This window comes from Pygoscelis adeliae, unplaced genomic scaffold, assembly GCF_000699105.1.
Source record: "Pygoscelis adeliae isolate BGI_AS28 unplaced genomic scaffold, ASM69910v1 Scaffold31, whole genome shotgun sequence".
In the NCBI taxonomy this organism is placed as follows: Eukaryota; Metazoa; Chordata; class Aves; order Sphenisciformes; family Spheniscidae; genus Pygoscelis; species Pygoscelis adeliae.
Window position 1 is genome coordinate 3,346,778 of NW_008824233.1, and position 13,649 is coordinate 3,360,426.

The 13,649-nt window shown below is 36.3% G+C and overlaps 1 protein-coding gene across 1 annotated transcript in view; it reads left to right on the forward strand.

The window, feature by feature from the left end:
- Positions 1-13,649, forward strand: part of KIAA1109 (KIAA1109 ortholog) — a 123,600-nt gene that overhangs the window by 73,178 nt on the left and 36,773 nt on the right. Inside the window, exons 49-56 of the mRNA XM_009334926.1 lie at positions 2,726-2,932; positions 3,086-3,324; positions 3,923-4,167; positions 5,594-5,699; positions 9,188-9,285; positions 9,577-9,762; positions 10,767-10,935; positions 11,447-11,658. Of these exons, the coding sequence (XP_009333201.1) occupies positions 2,726-2,932; positions 3,086-3,324; positions 3,923-4,167; positions 5,594-5,699; positions 9,188-9,285; positions 9,577-9,762; positions 10,767-10,935; positions 11,447-11,658 (1,462 nt within the window). The remainder of the gene's footprint in view (positions 1-2,725; positions 2,933-3,085; positions 3,325-3,922; positions 4,168-5,593; positions 5,700-9,187; positions 9,286-9,576; positions 9,763-10,766; positions 10,936-11,446; positions 11,659-13,649) is intronic.

A 13,649-nucleotide genomic window follows, 5' to 3' on the forward strand; every position in this document is an offset into this window, starting at 1 on the left:
ACCACCAGTGTGTACCTTTTAGAGCGCCTCACAAACCCGTCTTTTAAATACTTCCAGGGATGGTGACTCAACCATGTCACCATCTATAAGGACAAAATGTCCTTATAGATGGTACCTCTGGAAGGAGCGGTAATGGACTGTAAAACTGCAAGCGTTCTAAAGAAAATAGATAAGCAGTTGTTCAGTTTATTGTTCCTTTTTGTCTAGTAGCAACATTAAACCAGCAAAAGAAAGTACTTTTTTTGTGTAGTGCATCACTGAACAGTTGAATTTACTGCCATATGATGCAGTCAACAAAAGTATAAATGGTTAAAAGGATTGGACAAAAGCATGTAGGATAGGTCTGGTGGCGAGTCATGAACACAATACAGCTTTTGGCTCAAAAAGTAACCACCTGATGGCTGGAATTAAGGGAAGGATCACTTTATTTACGCCCCAAGTATCTGCTACTGCCTGAATTTTCATCTGACTCACTGTGGTAGTTCCTGTGTTTGTTACGGCCTCCTGCTGACGTGTTTTCTCCCCTCTTTCTAACATTCCCAAAAATCTGTTAGGTTGAGCGGGGGCCTGGTAGCCAGTTCTGTAGTGGGACAAAGACCTTGTTCACAAGTTTTTCAGGAGAGTGATTAATTATGGAATTGTTGCGACAACATAGAAATACTTCTGAATGCATTGCTGGTATATAACTTAAATATCGATTAATGATTTTAATAATATTCAACCAGATCTGTTATAGGCATATCACCATAGGTAAGCAAACTGCAGAGATATAATGTGCAGTGCTCTTTCCAAATAAATGTATAGTCACACAGTTGTTCTACATTTCATTCCATTGTGGAAGTAGGCTTTTTGTAGACCAGACAAGTGACAGTGAAGTTCATTTGTTGCATGAAATATGGAAATACCTGAGCAGAGAAGTACGGTTAATCTTGCTGAAATCTGATTCTCCAGCAACAGCTATATTGGTGTAATTTTTTTTTAATTAAGGAAGTGCTTAAGACGGTATGAATTCACATGTTCAGAATTGATTGTAAATTCAGTACAGACTTCAACTCCAACTACATTTACTTTTAACTTCTACACAAAGATAGGTTAAGATGAGGCTGTCTGTCTGGTACAGGTCAGGAAGAGATCTTGCAACTTAAGTTGAAAGTTGTTCTTGTGATGCTTGAATAGCTAACATAGTATTTTGTGTTATAGATGGGGGAAAAAACGTACTCTTGATTGGCTTCACAATAATTCAGTCAGAATGGTAGCAGGAAGAGAGTAGAAAATAAGCAAACATCAACAGAGAAATAATCGTGTTTTTTTCTTTTAAAGAGGTGGATTAAAATAAGTCTGCCGTTTTCTTAAGTAATGTTTATTTGTATAATGCTTTTCTGAAAATACTTGTGAATTAAGATTTGTTTCCACTTTCATATTTGTGTAAATTCTTCAAATATTTTGAAATTGTTTCTACTTGACAACCTACCCTAAAATATTAATCCATAACTGCTTTAGGTCGCTTGTAGCTCTTGCGTAGCTGTGAAAATCTGAAAATGTTTCTAGAGCTTCAGTAAATTAATCTGCTGTTGATAGGCCTGTGGTTGCATTACAGTTCTGTGTATTTCTTCATTATAAGCAGAAGGATGATGTCTTTTTTTTTTTCCTTTTTTTTTTTATTTCCACACCTGGGATGCTTTGGGCTAGCTGGTATTTTAACATCAGAATAGGGAGCCCTTCGCAGAAGAAACATTACTTAGGGAGTAGAATTCATAGAATATTGTAGCTTTCGCCATGAAACCAAACTGTCTACAGAGCTATTTAAATCATGATACAAAGAGTATTTTAGTTATGCTGCTTGAAATTTAGTATTTGAGAAACTTTTGTTGAATGTTGCAACTTTATGGAGTCTGTTTTTCAGACATTTTAGCTAATGTACTGCATCTTCACAACCATATGTCTTTCTCTTTGAGGCTGTAATATTCTGTGCTGGCTACATAATATACTTCCATTGGGTAACCCTCCAGTAATTGACCTTAGATGAGAAACATTATGGTGTTACCCCATGTATCTTTTTTAATAGGAGCTTAGTGAATTCTGATATGCCAAAATTTCATTCTGACATCAAAAACCGTCAGCTTTGTGCAGTTGTATTTTTATCTTGGGTAATCACTGTGAACCATATCCTTCTTAATATTAAAATAAAGTTTAGACTTCATATTTTGGAATAGTATGTGTCAATTAAATGTCAGTTATTAGTTCCCAAACCCATTTATCACTTGCTATGTATTTATTGCTAAGTGAGTATTTCCTCCATTGACCTTTTTGGATGCTAAAATCAGATTTTACTAAGTCGTCTTATGAAAAGGATGATTCAAGAATATTCCTGAAAAGGAGCTGAAATGGAAGGCTCTTATTTGTTTCCATGTGTGAAACTTTGTCTGTGTATGTGCAGCCTAGTGTGTATAAACGGAAATGATGTTACATTATGCAAGAATAAGAGTTTAACAGGTATTTTTGCAATGCATGACTTGTAGTTCTCTGAAACGTAGTGTAGTTGTTTGTGGCATGTAGTGCATCTGTGTGTGTAAAGTGAAAGAAAAAGGAATGTGTATGTAGTTGATAAACAAAATCACTTATATGAATACGTTAAAATTCAGCTAACGCTTAAAACCCCATTTTATCATAAAACTGTGACTGTTCTGAAAGATGTGGAAATAAATCCTATTTCCTTTTCTGTTAGAACTGTTGTGAAATGCAGTATTGCCAAATCCCAGGCCCTGTATAGTGCCCAGAGAGGGTTGAAAACAAACAACGCCGCTGTGGTCAAAGTTGGAGCCATCAGCATCAACATTCCTCAGCACCCTGCCACGCTGCACAGCATGATGGTGCGCAGTTCTCACCAGCTCTCCAAGCAGATTTCGGATCTCATCAGGCAACCATCAACTGCGTAAGTGCTGCTTGCCGCGGCGCTTCCGAATGCCACTGGTTGCCATCCAGTTACGGGCTTTTGCTACTTTGAACGTATGTGGGAGAGTCAGGCTAGTCATATATCATGTTAGAGTAACAAAAAGTATTTTCTGATCTTTGTCTTGGTAAATAGGCCCCAGCCTACCAAAGAAGATGTTGCGACTCCTTTGCCCTCTGAAAAGACTCCAACAAGTATTAATCAAACACCTGTTGAAACAAATGAATTTCCACAGCTGCCAGAAGGCTTAGAAAAGAAGCCTATAGTTCTTAAGTTCAGTGCAATGATAGATGGTATAGCTATTGGAGCAGCGCTCCTGCCCTCTCTAAAGGCGGAATATAAGATGGGAAGAATGAGGAGTCACGGAATGACAGGTAACAGTTCTCTGAAACTTTAAAAACATTGTGGCTTTTAGTTTGGCCTTGCTAGAGGAAGCATCCAAGAGGACTCGATATTTCTGTTGAATTATAGCTAGAGCTTTGAACCTGTTGCTATCGGCTTATTTTTCTGAATGTGGACTTCAATCAGATGGGGCCATATAGAGAATTTACACCGTTGTTGTTAGACACAATTGCCAGAGGCAAAATACAAGAGCAGATGAAGACATGTATATATTCATATATAGCTTCCTCCGAGGAAGCTTCCCTCTGACTGTTAAAATCAGTTTATGATCCTTGATTAATTAATTTCTGATTCGTAAGGCTGCTTGAGAATACTCTTATAGGGCCTCAGTACAGATGAGGTGGTTTGTATGACTCCCTTCTCCATCTAATTACAGTGAAGCCTTCATTTTCTTTAAAAATGAAGAAAACCCGGAATCACGTGGGTGGATATTTATAGCTCTAGAGGCACTTCAATAATATTTTAAAGACTTTTTTTTTTTTAAATTCCAAAAGTGTTCTTAAATTTAAGGATAAATAAAAGATTCTTTTGCCAGATCATACTTTTTCTTTCCCCATCTTCCTTTTACAGGTGCCCAAACTAGATTTAATTTTGAGCTTCCAAGTCACAGGTTGCGCTTCACTTCAAAAGTCTCTGCAACTGATATGTCAACCATTCCTCCTTCGGCAAGTCTCAACCTTCCTCCTGTCACTATGTCAGGCAAATATATCATGGAAGAACATGATACCTACTCAGACCAAATTTGGAGCATAGATGAACTACCCGCTAAGCAAGGCTATTATCTACAGGGGAACTACTTGCGCTGTGTGGCTGAAGTAGGTGTTGAAGACGGTAGTCTTTGATAACTTGTTGAGTTATTGCCATTCTGTTACATTTCTGTATGTGCATCTTCATATTATTTTAATAATCTGCCTACTCCAGAACTCTGAGGTTTACAGGTTGATCCAAATATAGCATTTGTAATTGCGTGACACTGAAATAGAACTTTCTCAGTCTTTAGTTTGATGAGCAGCCAACATATTCAGCAGTCAAGACCACTATATTGGAGGATTTTTAACATGTTATTTTGTGCAAATAAATAAGGAAGATATGTTTAGAAACTTTTTTTGGAATGACAATACTTCTCATCACTGAAGTAGACAAAAGTAGATTATGATATTGTGCTGCTGATTCAAATAAAGTCTAATTTTAAAACTGAAAGCTTACGCTAACACATCAGATAATGCCGTATATTTTGCAAAAAGAAATACTGAAAAATTTAAAAACAGTTTTATTGTTTTAAAACCATTTTATTTTTTCATTATTAGACGGCTCCATAGATAGGAGAAGCTATATATAACCTTAGTAAATGATACAAAATTTTCTGTTTGACACAGTGTTTTCTACTCACAAGTTCTATTTGTGTACCAACTTCCACAGTTACTTTTCACAGAGAGAAAAGTGATGCTGCTTAGAAGAAACCTATCTGGTGGGGAAAAGCAGGGCTTTTCTACTAACTATTTCTTTAGTCAGAAAAATAGTCTAGCATGTTTGTAATTGAGACTTCTGATGTTTGCATCTTTATGGGAGAAGTTTAATTAGGTGGTGCTCTTTGTTCAACCCATTTGAATTATTTCCTGGCTGAAGAAAAACCCTAGGGTCTTGGAATTTGTTCAGCATGTAAAACAAAAGGGAGGGGTTGCTTAGCAAAGGCAAAAGCCAAGTCCAAGTAGTTTTAGAAAATATCTGTATTTTAATTTTATTTAAAAAATCTTAATGGCAAATTTAAACAATCTTAGGCAGACTCTGGTTCCTTAGGAATATTCTTTAAGATTAGATTGGACACATAATAAGTTTACCACTGAAGATATCGGTAAACTTGTTCATCTACAGTAACTAGAATAATGCACTTTTAGAGGTTGACAGCTCAGTTCTATTTTGTTCTGATAATGATTTACTATCTGGAATTAAGTAGCATTTCGCATACTTCCATGAACCTTAATCAAATCCTGCATTTTATTGTCTAAGATAAACTTAAGCAGAAGAGTAAACTTTTTCATATAATAGTGTATGTCCTTCAGTTTTCTGATAGGCATTCACAGCAGAAAAATTGCATTTTACGTATTTAATGTTCATTTTTATGCCAATAACAATATGATTGCACTTGGAAAGATCTGCCTGAAAACTAAAAATGCATTGTTTTGAAAACATAGGTATGGTAACTGTTCTAAAGTTTTGTTCTAAAACTTTATATTTCTGCAGGTTGGTTCCTTCGAACATAATCTCACAACCGATCTTTTAAATCATTTAGTATTTGTGCAAAAAGTGTTCATGAAGGAAGTAAATGAAGTCATACAGAAGGTTTCAGGTAAGCAGAACACTTAAAACCAACTTTAAGTAAGATCCTTAAACCTTGTTTGATGGCAACGTTATATAGTTCTCGGGATCGGCTATTAATTTCGCATCTAGCACTCCAAGCAGTAGCAAGAAGCAAGCAGCAGAGCTGGAGTTTGAAGTAATAACAGAAGCTCTGGAAATTTTTCTAGCTCTATCAGAAACAAGACGTTTTATTGGGAAGCAGGGTAGTTTGTCATTCTGGACACTAGCCTCTGTGTCTGTCTATGACATGACTCTGGCTGGGTTACTTTCTGTATTCACTTTGTTCACCTGTAAAATGTAGATTGTGATATTGCATTTTGTAAAATAACGTCAGTGTATTCTTTTAAAGGAAAACAGCTGTGTCCAGGGAAAATACTGTCAATATTGGTATTATGTAGTGTCTTCTGATTCCTAGCTCTTCGATTCTTTGCAGAGAACGTGTTTCAGAACTGTATGAAAAAGACATTTGGCTGTTCATTAGATTGTTTTGTGTAACATGCTCTATACTGCAGAAATGACTGCTCTGTTTCTGTCATTTAGGCTGGCTTCTAGTCTCAAAAACTTCAGAAGAAAAATAGCGTTGTCATTAAAAACCCAATTAGAGAACAGTTGCAAAATCACTCAGTGCTGTCTCTTTTGCAGTGTGCAATGGAAATTGCATACTGAATTGTGCGTTCATCTGTTTGAGTAGACAGCCAAAGTTACAAAACGTTTGTTTTCTTACATAAAAAACTGTTTATCTGACTGAATCACAGTTTGCGCAGCATTTAAAAATAGATCAATAGATAACTCACTTTCTAGTTCTTACTGTTAGAGACTTGGTCTGTGTTCAAGAACTGAAAGCAAATCAAAAAGCTGGTAACTTGTGCCGTGCAATGATATTTCACTCAGCAAACGAGTTCTATCACCCTACGCACTGGAAAAAATAGTACAAAATGATACTATTTTTTCTGATATGTGACTACTCTGAGGGGAAATGTAAGGGCTGGAAGCTTTGTTTGACACATCAGTAATTGTTTGGTAGTTTAAAAAAAAAAAAGGAGTATAATTTACTGTGGATGTTACATGACGGATGAGGAGATGAACTGAAAAGCAAGTAAGTAAAGAACTGTAGAAGTGTTTTGTTGTTCTTTAGGTCAAAATAAGAATTGGCAGATGGGGATAAACAGTAAATGAATTAGAAAAAGGAAAAGCAATAATTAATAAGAAGTATTGCCTGACTATTAAGAAATAATAATTAAAAAAGTCAAAAAGAAAGTAAAATAACCAGGGGAAGTAAAGGGAATATGAATTTTATTAGTCATGTTTTTAGAGGAAGAAGGATGTATGTTTGAGAGAGAATGTTACAGCATGACAAATGTGAATGAATGTTCAAAAGCAGGTGAAATGTCAAGTAGTTTGTTTTTAACACTTTTTGAGTTATCCCAAAAGGCTATTACAGAAATACAGCTAATTTTTCGTGGAAAGATTCCTTACTAGTTGGAAACATCGTGAGGAAAGATAAACTAAAAAGTGGTAACTAAGTGAAAGGAGTGTCTGTGTGTGCATGTACACACCCCTTTCATATACTTCTGTGTGTGTGTGTGTGTATATATATTCATGCATACAAACGTACATGCAAGAAATGTGCAGGTCCAGATGATGGGCCCTCAAGGGAGTTAGAAGATACAGTGGAGAAAATGGAAAATGTCAGAATCCCTGAAGGATAAGGAGAAACAAATTTTAAACACGCTGATGTTTGTTCCAGGCAAAAATATATTAGCATTGGGTAGTAAGAAAACACTTAGGGGAAGAATAAACCTTCAACAGCTGTCATTATTCTATTAGAACAATTTTTGTAGAGGAGCATAAAGAGGTAAAATGGGAAACCTGTATTAGATTTCTTTCATAACATTTCTTGGTTTCTAGAGTTCAACCTCTCTTCTGTTTTTATGTGAAGAATTTATTACCATTGCTGGTTCTTTGCTTTTCCAGACTATAAATTTGTATTGTAAGTAGCAGCCTGATGGTTTTTGAAATGTGACCTTCCATATTGTGGTAATTAAAAAAGGTCAGGTGCCAGCAATCCATGGGTCTGGGTGCTGAATGCAGAACAATGGGGACAGAAAACAGCTTGTGTCCTTCTGGCTTGCAACAAAGTGATTTACATGGCTTGAAAATTCCAATTAGTGTAATATACTAAAGTGTTTTTTCTAATTATGGTTTCTGTTGCACTAAAATAGTGATTGCATATTATCCATATATAAAAACTGGGTAAGTACCAATTATTGAGGTGAAGTTGCGCAGATTAAAAGCTACTTAATGAAAAGAGCAGTTCATAATAATGCCATCTGCAAGTTGAGGGCAGTGTTGATTTAAAGACAGCTGGTGTCTGCTTTCAAACTCATATCACTTTTTGCACTGGTTTATGTAAAGATTCAAATCCAACTTCTGATTTAGTTTCATTCAAGAAAATTATGCTCCCTTAAGTGAGAGGGTAGATGGAGAAATTTTATTTAAAAGTAATATCTCTTTTCTTTCTTTTCTTTTTTTTAACTGGCAAATGCTTTATAAACTTCATGAAGAAATGTCATTGCAAAAATAGCCTCTAATGTGCATGTGGAGAATATATGAAAGACGAGTTAGTTCTCTTGCTCAGAACCCTTAGGTTACCGCTGTAGTTTTACATGATCCTAGTTAAGAATTTGGGGGGGACACCCAACAAAAAGAGAGAGAGGTTATTGAGACTATTTGGAGAAGAAAAACATCCAGGTAAAAATTTACTGTTGTTGGTTGGTTGGGGTTTTTTTAATCCATGATTTAACTGCCTATTCTTAGCACCAAATAACTGTAATTAGAAGAATTGGCATATATGGAGAGAATTAATGGCTTAGCCTTTTCCAGCAGCAAGCCATTCCTATAAACTAAGATTGAATATAGATCAAATTTCAAGGAGAATTTAAACCATGATTGCTCCTTCAGGTTAGAGCCTATGGGGATATGTAACTTGGGATGAAATGTGCCAGAATGAGGAAGTAAACACAAAAATAAAATAACTGCAGAATACTCTTTCCTCCTGTCACTGAAAAATACTGATATCATTTCAATTCCTCTTTTCATGCAGTTTTCACAGTATTCAGTCAAGTGTTTAATTTTTACTGTCAGGTAATTAGGAGATACATTGGTGCAGGAGACAAAGAATATCGTTTTGAAAACTAGGTGTTACTCGTTACAGGCTTTGAGCCTTCCTGTGGAAAGTTTCCCAGGAGGGACGAACATGACTCTCTGCCTTGAACCTTAGTAGAGAGCTATTAACTGTATGTAACAAGCTGAATCTGCCCCAATGTCTTCCATCTTCAACCTATATTTGTTTTTCTAAATCTTCAACTAGTCACTGTTTAAAATGAGGCTTAATTCACTGTCACCTTTTTTAATATCTATTTGTCTTAAAGTGTTTCCTTTGTTAAAACTCTGAACGTGTATATTTAATGTGTACAGGAGGGGAGCAGCCAATACCTCTTTGGAACGAACATGATGGCACAACTGATGGAGAAAAACCAAAAATTCTTCTTTACTCATTGAGCCTACAGTTTAAGGTAATCTTATGATGACAAAACAGCGGTCCTAGATGCTATTAATGGCTTTCGGGTTTTTACCTCAAAGCTTATTGAATCAGGAGTACTCTGCATGAAGAAAAAGACCTTGAGTTTGGTTCCTGTAATCTTTTAAAATAGCTTAGTGGCATTGCATTGTGAAAAACGATTATGTCCTCTTTTTTTGCCGCACAGTGAAAAGGGGTTTTTGTTGTTTTGTTTGTTGGGGGGTTTTTCCCTTCTCTTTGTCTCTGAACCAGATCCTAATAACTTTGTACCTTCCTTATTCATTAGGGAATTCAAGTGACAGCTACAACTCCCTCAATGCGTGCTGTGAGATTTGAAACTGGATTGATAGAACTTGAACTCTCAAACAGACTGCAAACCAAAGCAATGCCTGGAAGTAGCAGCTACCTCAAACTGTTTGGGAAATGCCAGGTGGATTTAAATCTGGCACTAGGACAGATTGTTAAACATCAGGTTAGTGCTCAACATCTTTGCATGTGGTGGTCTTAATAGTGTGTGATTAAAAAAAACACATAACTAAGAGGCTGTCTCACACTGTTTTTTTTTCTGATCTGGCTGTGGAGTGGGTGTAAAGTGTAGGGGGGCTGGGGAGGGTGTTGGTTTTTTGTTTGAGGGGGTTTTTTTGGTTGGTTTTTTCAGCTTGTTTTCTTTTTTTTATAAAGGTTTAAGCATTCTGCAGCACACAGTTGTGGAAATTTACTTCCTGAATATGCTCTCATATTTTGTTAAATAGTCGTTCAAAATAAATTTTCTCACTTGAGTCAAGAAGGGACTGAAGCGGACTTTTCAGAAGAATTAGCAAGCCTTCATTATGAAGGCCAGTGTACATGCATAAAAGATGGAAGGAGCCAAGCATGGGCCTGCCCCCCCGCCCCTCTGCTATTAATATCTTAGAACTTACAAGCCATTTGCAACAGTAATGGCCTTGCTACTGAGTCAAATTCAAAATTTTTGTTGATATTGCTATTGTTTTTAGGGTACATGAATAAAATAATAAGATCAGACAAGATCCAAACTTGGCTAGACCTGCATTTTGACCTAGTTTGTCTGCCTTAGTTTGACAGGTGTCTCTCTTGTATTCTTAAACCCACTGTTACCTGGAATCACTAATTCTATGATACGAAAATATTTTGTGATGCCTAGAAACAAACCAATACAAATCTTAGAACCTCTAAATGTACTGTCACAATAGAGGATCTGGATATATAAATAGTTATTTTAGTTAACATTTTATGATAAATAAGGAAAATAACACTGCGATCACAATTTAATGTGAGAAAATTGAATATCCTCAAAGGAACTCTGGCTGGAAGAGAAAAAGGGGAAAGGAGAGATCTTTACTTCTTGTTGTAATTTTACATTTTGTCAAATGCAGTAATTTGATTACTTTTTCCCCTGTCCTTGAACTCCTCCCTGCTGCAAACCCCTCCCCCTTCCCATTTTTTGAACATTTTAAGGTTTATGAAGAAGCTGGCTCAGACTTTCATCAAGTTGCCTATTTCAAGACAAGAATTGGATTAAGAAATGCTCTCCGAGAAGAAATCAGTGGCTCATCAGATAGAGAAGCTGTGCTCATTACTTTGAACAGACCAATTGTTTTTGCTCAGCCTGTGGCCTTTGATAGAGGTATGGAAGAGACAATTGCTACAAATTTGTCTTCATACTGAGGAAGCTATATATTTTTTTCAGAGAGGCTTGATTATTCAAGATTTAGTATATTTCATGTTAAAATGTTAGGTAGCTGAGAAATTTAGGAGATCTACTGCATGCCAACAGGTTAATAATTGCTAACGTCAAAAATTCCATTTGCTGAGGTGATCAGTTTCCAGATGGTTTGGAGGAAGTTGCTATTGCAAATCTTCACAAATGAATAATGCTGAGAACAGCATCACTTTCTGTGTTTTAATGTGTTAACTTCGATGCTAAATGATCAGCTTTGTCCATCTTGTCCTTCGCAGCATGAGCCTCTTCACTACATCCTGAATACGTGCGTGTGTCCATTGTTGTACATCCACTGTCTTAAAGTAATGGAGAAACCATACAAATGAAAAAAATGAACTTTATTTAGTGAATGTGCTTTTTTTATTTACTTTGTATGTGTTGATTTCAATTAAGCATTTCTGGTTTCTTCATAAAGCTGTGCTATTTTGGCTGAACTACAAGGCTGCGTATGACAACTGGAATGAACAGCGAATGGCTTTACATAAAGATATTCATATGGCCACAAAAGAAGTAGTAGATATGCTGCCCGGAATCCAACAGACCTCTGCGCAGGCTTTGGGGACCCTCTTTCTTCAGCTGACTGTCAATGACTTAGGAATTTGCCTGCCCATCACAAACACGCCTCAGGTAAGCAAAATGCCTGAAGCAACGTGACTATTAGTAGTCTGTTGAAATATCCGTTTGTATGTGGCACATGGTTTTTATGTCCATAAATGTAATTTTTCATCACACCAACGCAAAAGTCATAGGATGCTGATAATTGCACTAGTGACATTGCTTGTAACAGAAGCAGTGTTCTCGTTTATAGAAGAACTAGGTTATGCATGTTTCAGTTGGTGTGCATGTTTTGGGGAAACGTAATGGATTCTTGTTCACACCACGTATGAGCTCAGCACTTTGGAAAGTCTTTGGAAGTGTTTCAGGTGGAATATATTTTCTTGAAAGCTTCCATCACAAATTCAGGTTAATCTTTATTTTTCATATGATTGTAGATAGAAAAAGAAAAACTCGGAACATCACGTTAAAGCCAACAGTTTTCAGACTCATTTGTTTGTTTCATTAAAACAATGAGAATACGAATAACTATTTGAGATATCTATATATATGTTTTTCAAACAGTAACTTTTATTTAGGAACTCGGGCTGGGTTAAAGATATTCAAAATGCAGTCATTGACAAAAAGTATATGATTGTAGTACAGGGTCAGTCTAATACGTTACACAGGATGATGTATTCTTTAATGTGCAGTTAAGTAGTTTCTGTATTAAAGTAATGCCTACACAGTGCATTGTGCAGTGTGTTAATGCAACTTGTTCTGTAAGGGAATGTGCACTGCATTATATTTCTGGAATACCTTCGAGTCTTAAGTTTCATGATGAATGGCTCAGTAATGCATTCCCAGGGTACGTGCTTTGTGGCCATGCAGCTCCTCCTTCTCTGGCTGTGCAGTTTGCTGAGTTTCGTGATAACCAATGCAGCATGATCCAACACATTCCCCAATTTGACGTTTAGCTCTGCGTATTGATGCTTTCTTCAGATAGATAGGAAAGTACCTAAATCAGTGGACCTAGCTTTCTTGAAAATCTCTGTGTTTATTCTCAGTTAAGAAACAATTCTGTGCAGACCTGTATTCCCTCTGTTCTTCCTTTCTTAGAAATGACTGCAGTTATGCCCGTCTCTTCATACATAAGGTGAAGGTGTGATCTGCACCTCTTAAGTATAAAACTCAAAATACTACATTGCCAGTTGACAGCAGTTTAAAAAAATACACGAAGCAGTGGAGCATTATTAGGATAGATAATGTTAGATAGCTTTGAGAGAAAACCTTGGATTCAGAGACTGTTCCTATGTTGAACCGGGACTATTATTAATGGGGAGTAATTCCAGAACAGGAATGAATCATTTTAACGGTGTAGAAGGAAATGGTGACAATACATAGAAATGTAAAGGAGTAATGAGGCCAATAGACTAGAAGTCATAACAACATAATATTTTTAATGTGAATCTGCTATCTGGCAGCTATGGACAAAGCAGATGGCATTTTATGCTCCTAGGTGTTACAAATTATAGTAAATTATGAAAAATGCATTCTGGCTTATGAAGTCTTAAGCTGTATACAGAATAGCATGTTTACAGTACTTATGCTGGATCAAAAGAAGTCTAACTTTATAAAAGGGAATTATGTGGGCTTTTTTGCAGGTAAACAAAATTACAGACCTTTATATGCAAAGGGCTGGAAAATAATTAGACAACCTGTTTATTTAGGACTCTGCATAATTGTAGATATCAAAATAAACACCAAAAAATCACGTAAAAATTAAAGCTACTTTTTGTTGTCGTTCAATTGACTCATGTGCAGCCCTTCTTGGAGAAAAGAATCGATCCTGGGCTTGTGTTCTGTGATCATGGGGCCATATGGTTCATAGCCCTTGATCGTCTAGTCCTTGATCAAACATGGATTTTCTTTCCTTTTCCAGATGAGCTTGACTCCCGGTGCCCTAATATATTTACAATGTAGGTGTTGCATTTACTAGAAAACAACAATGCAAGACATTGTACGGACAGATGTGATGCTTTTGAAACTTTCTGCAGAGAAGGAAAAATACAAGGAGATAAGAG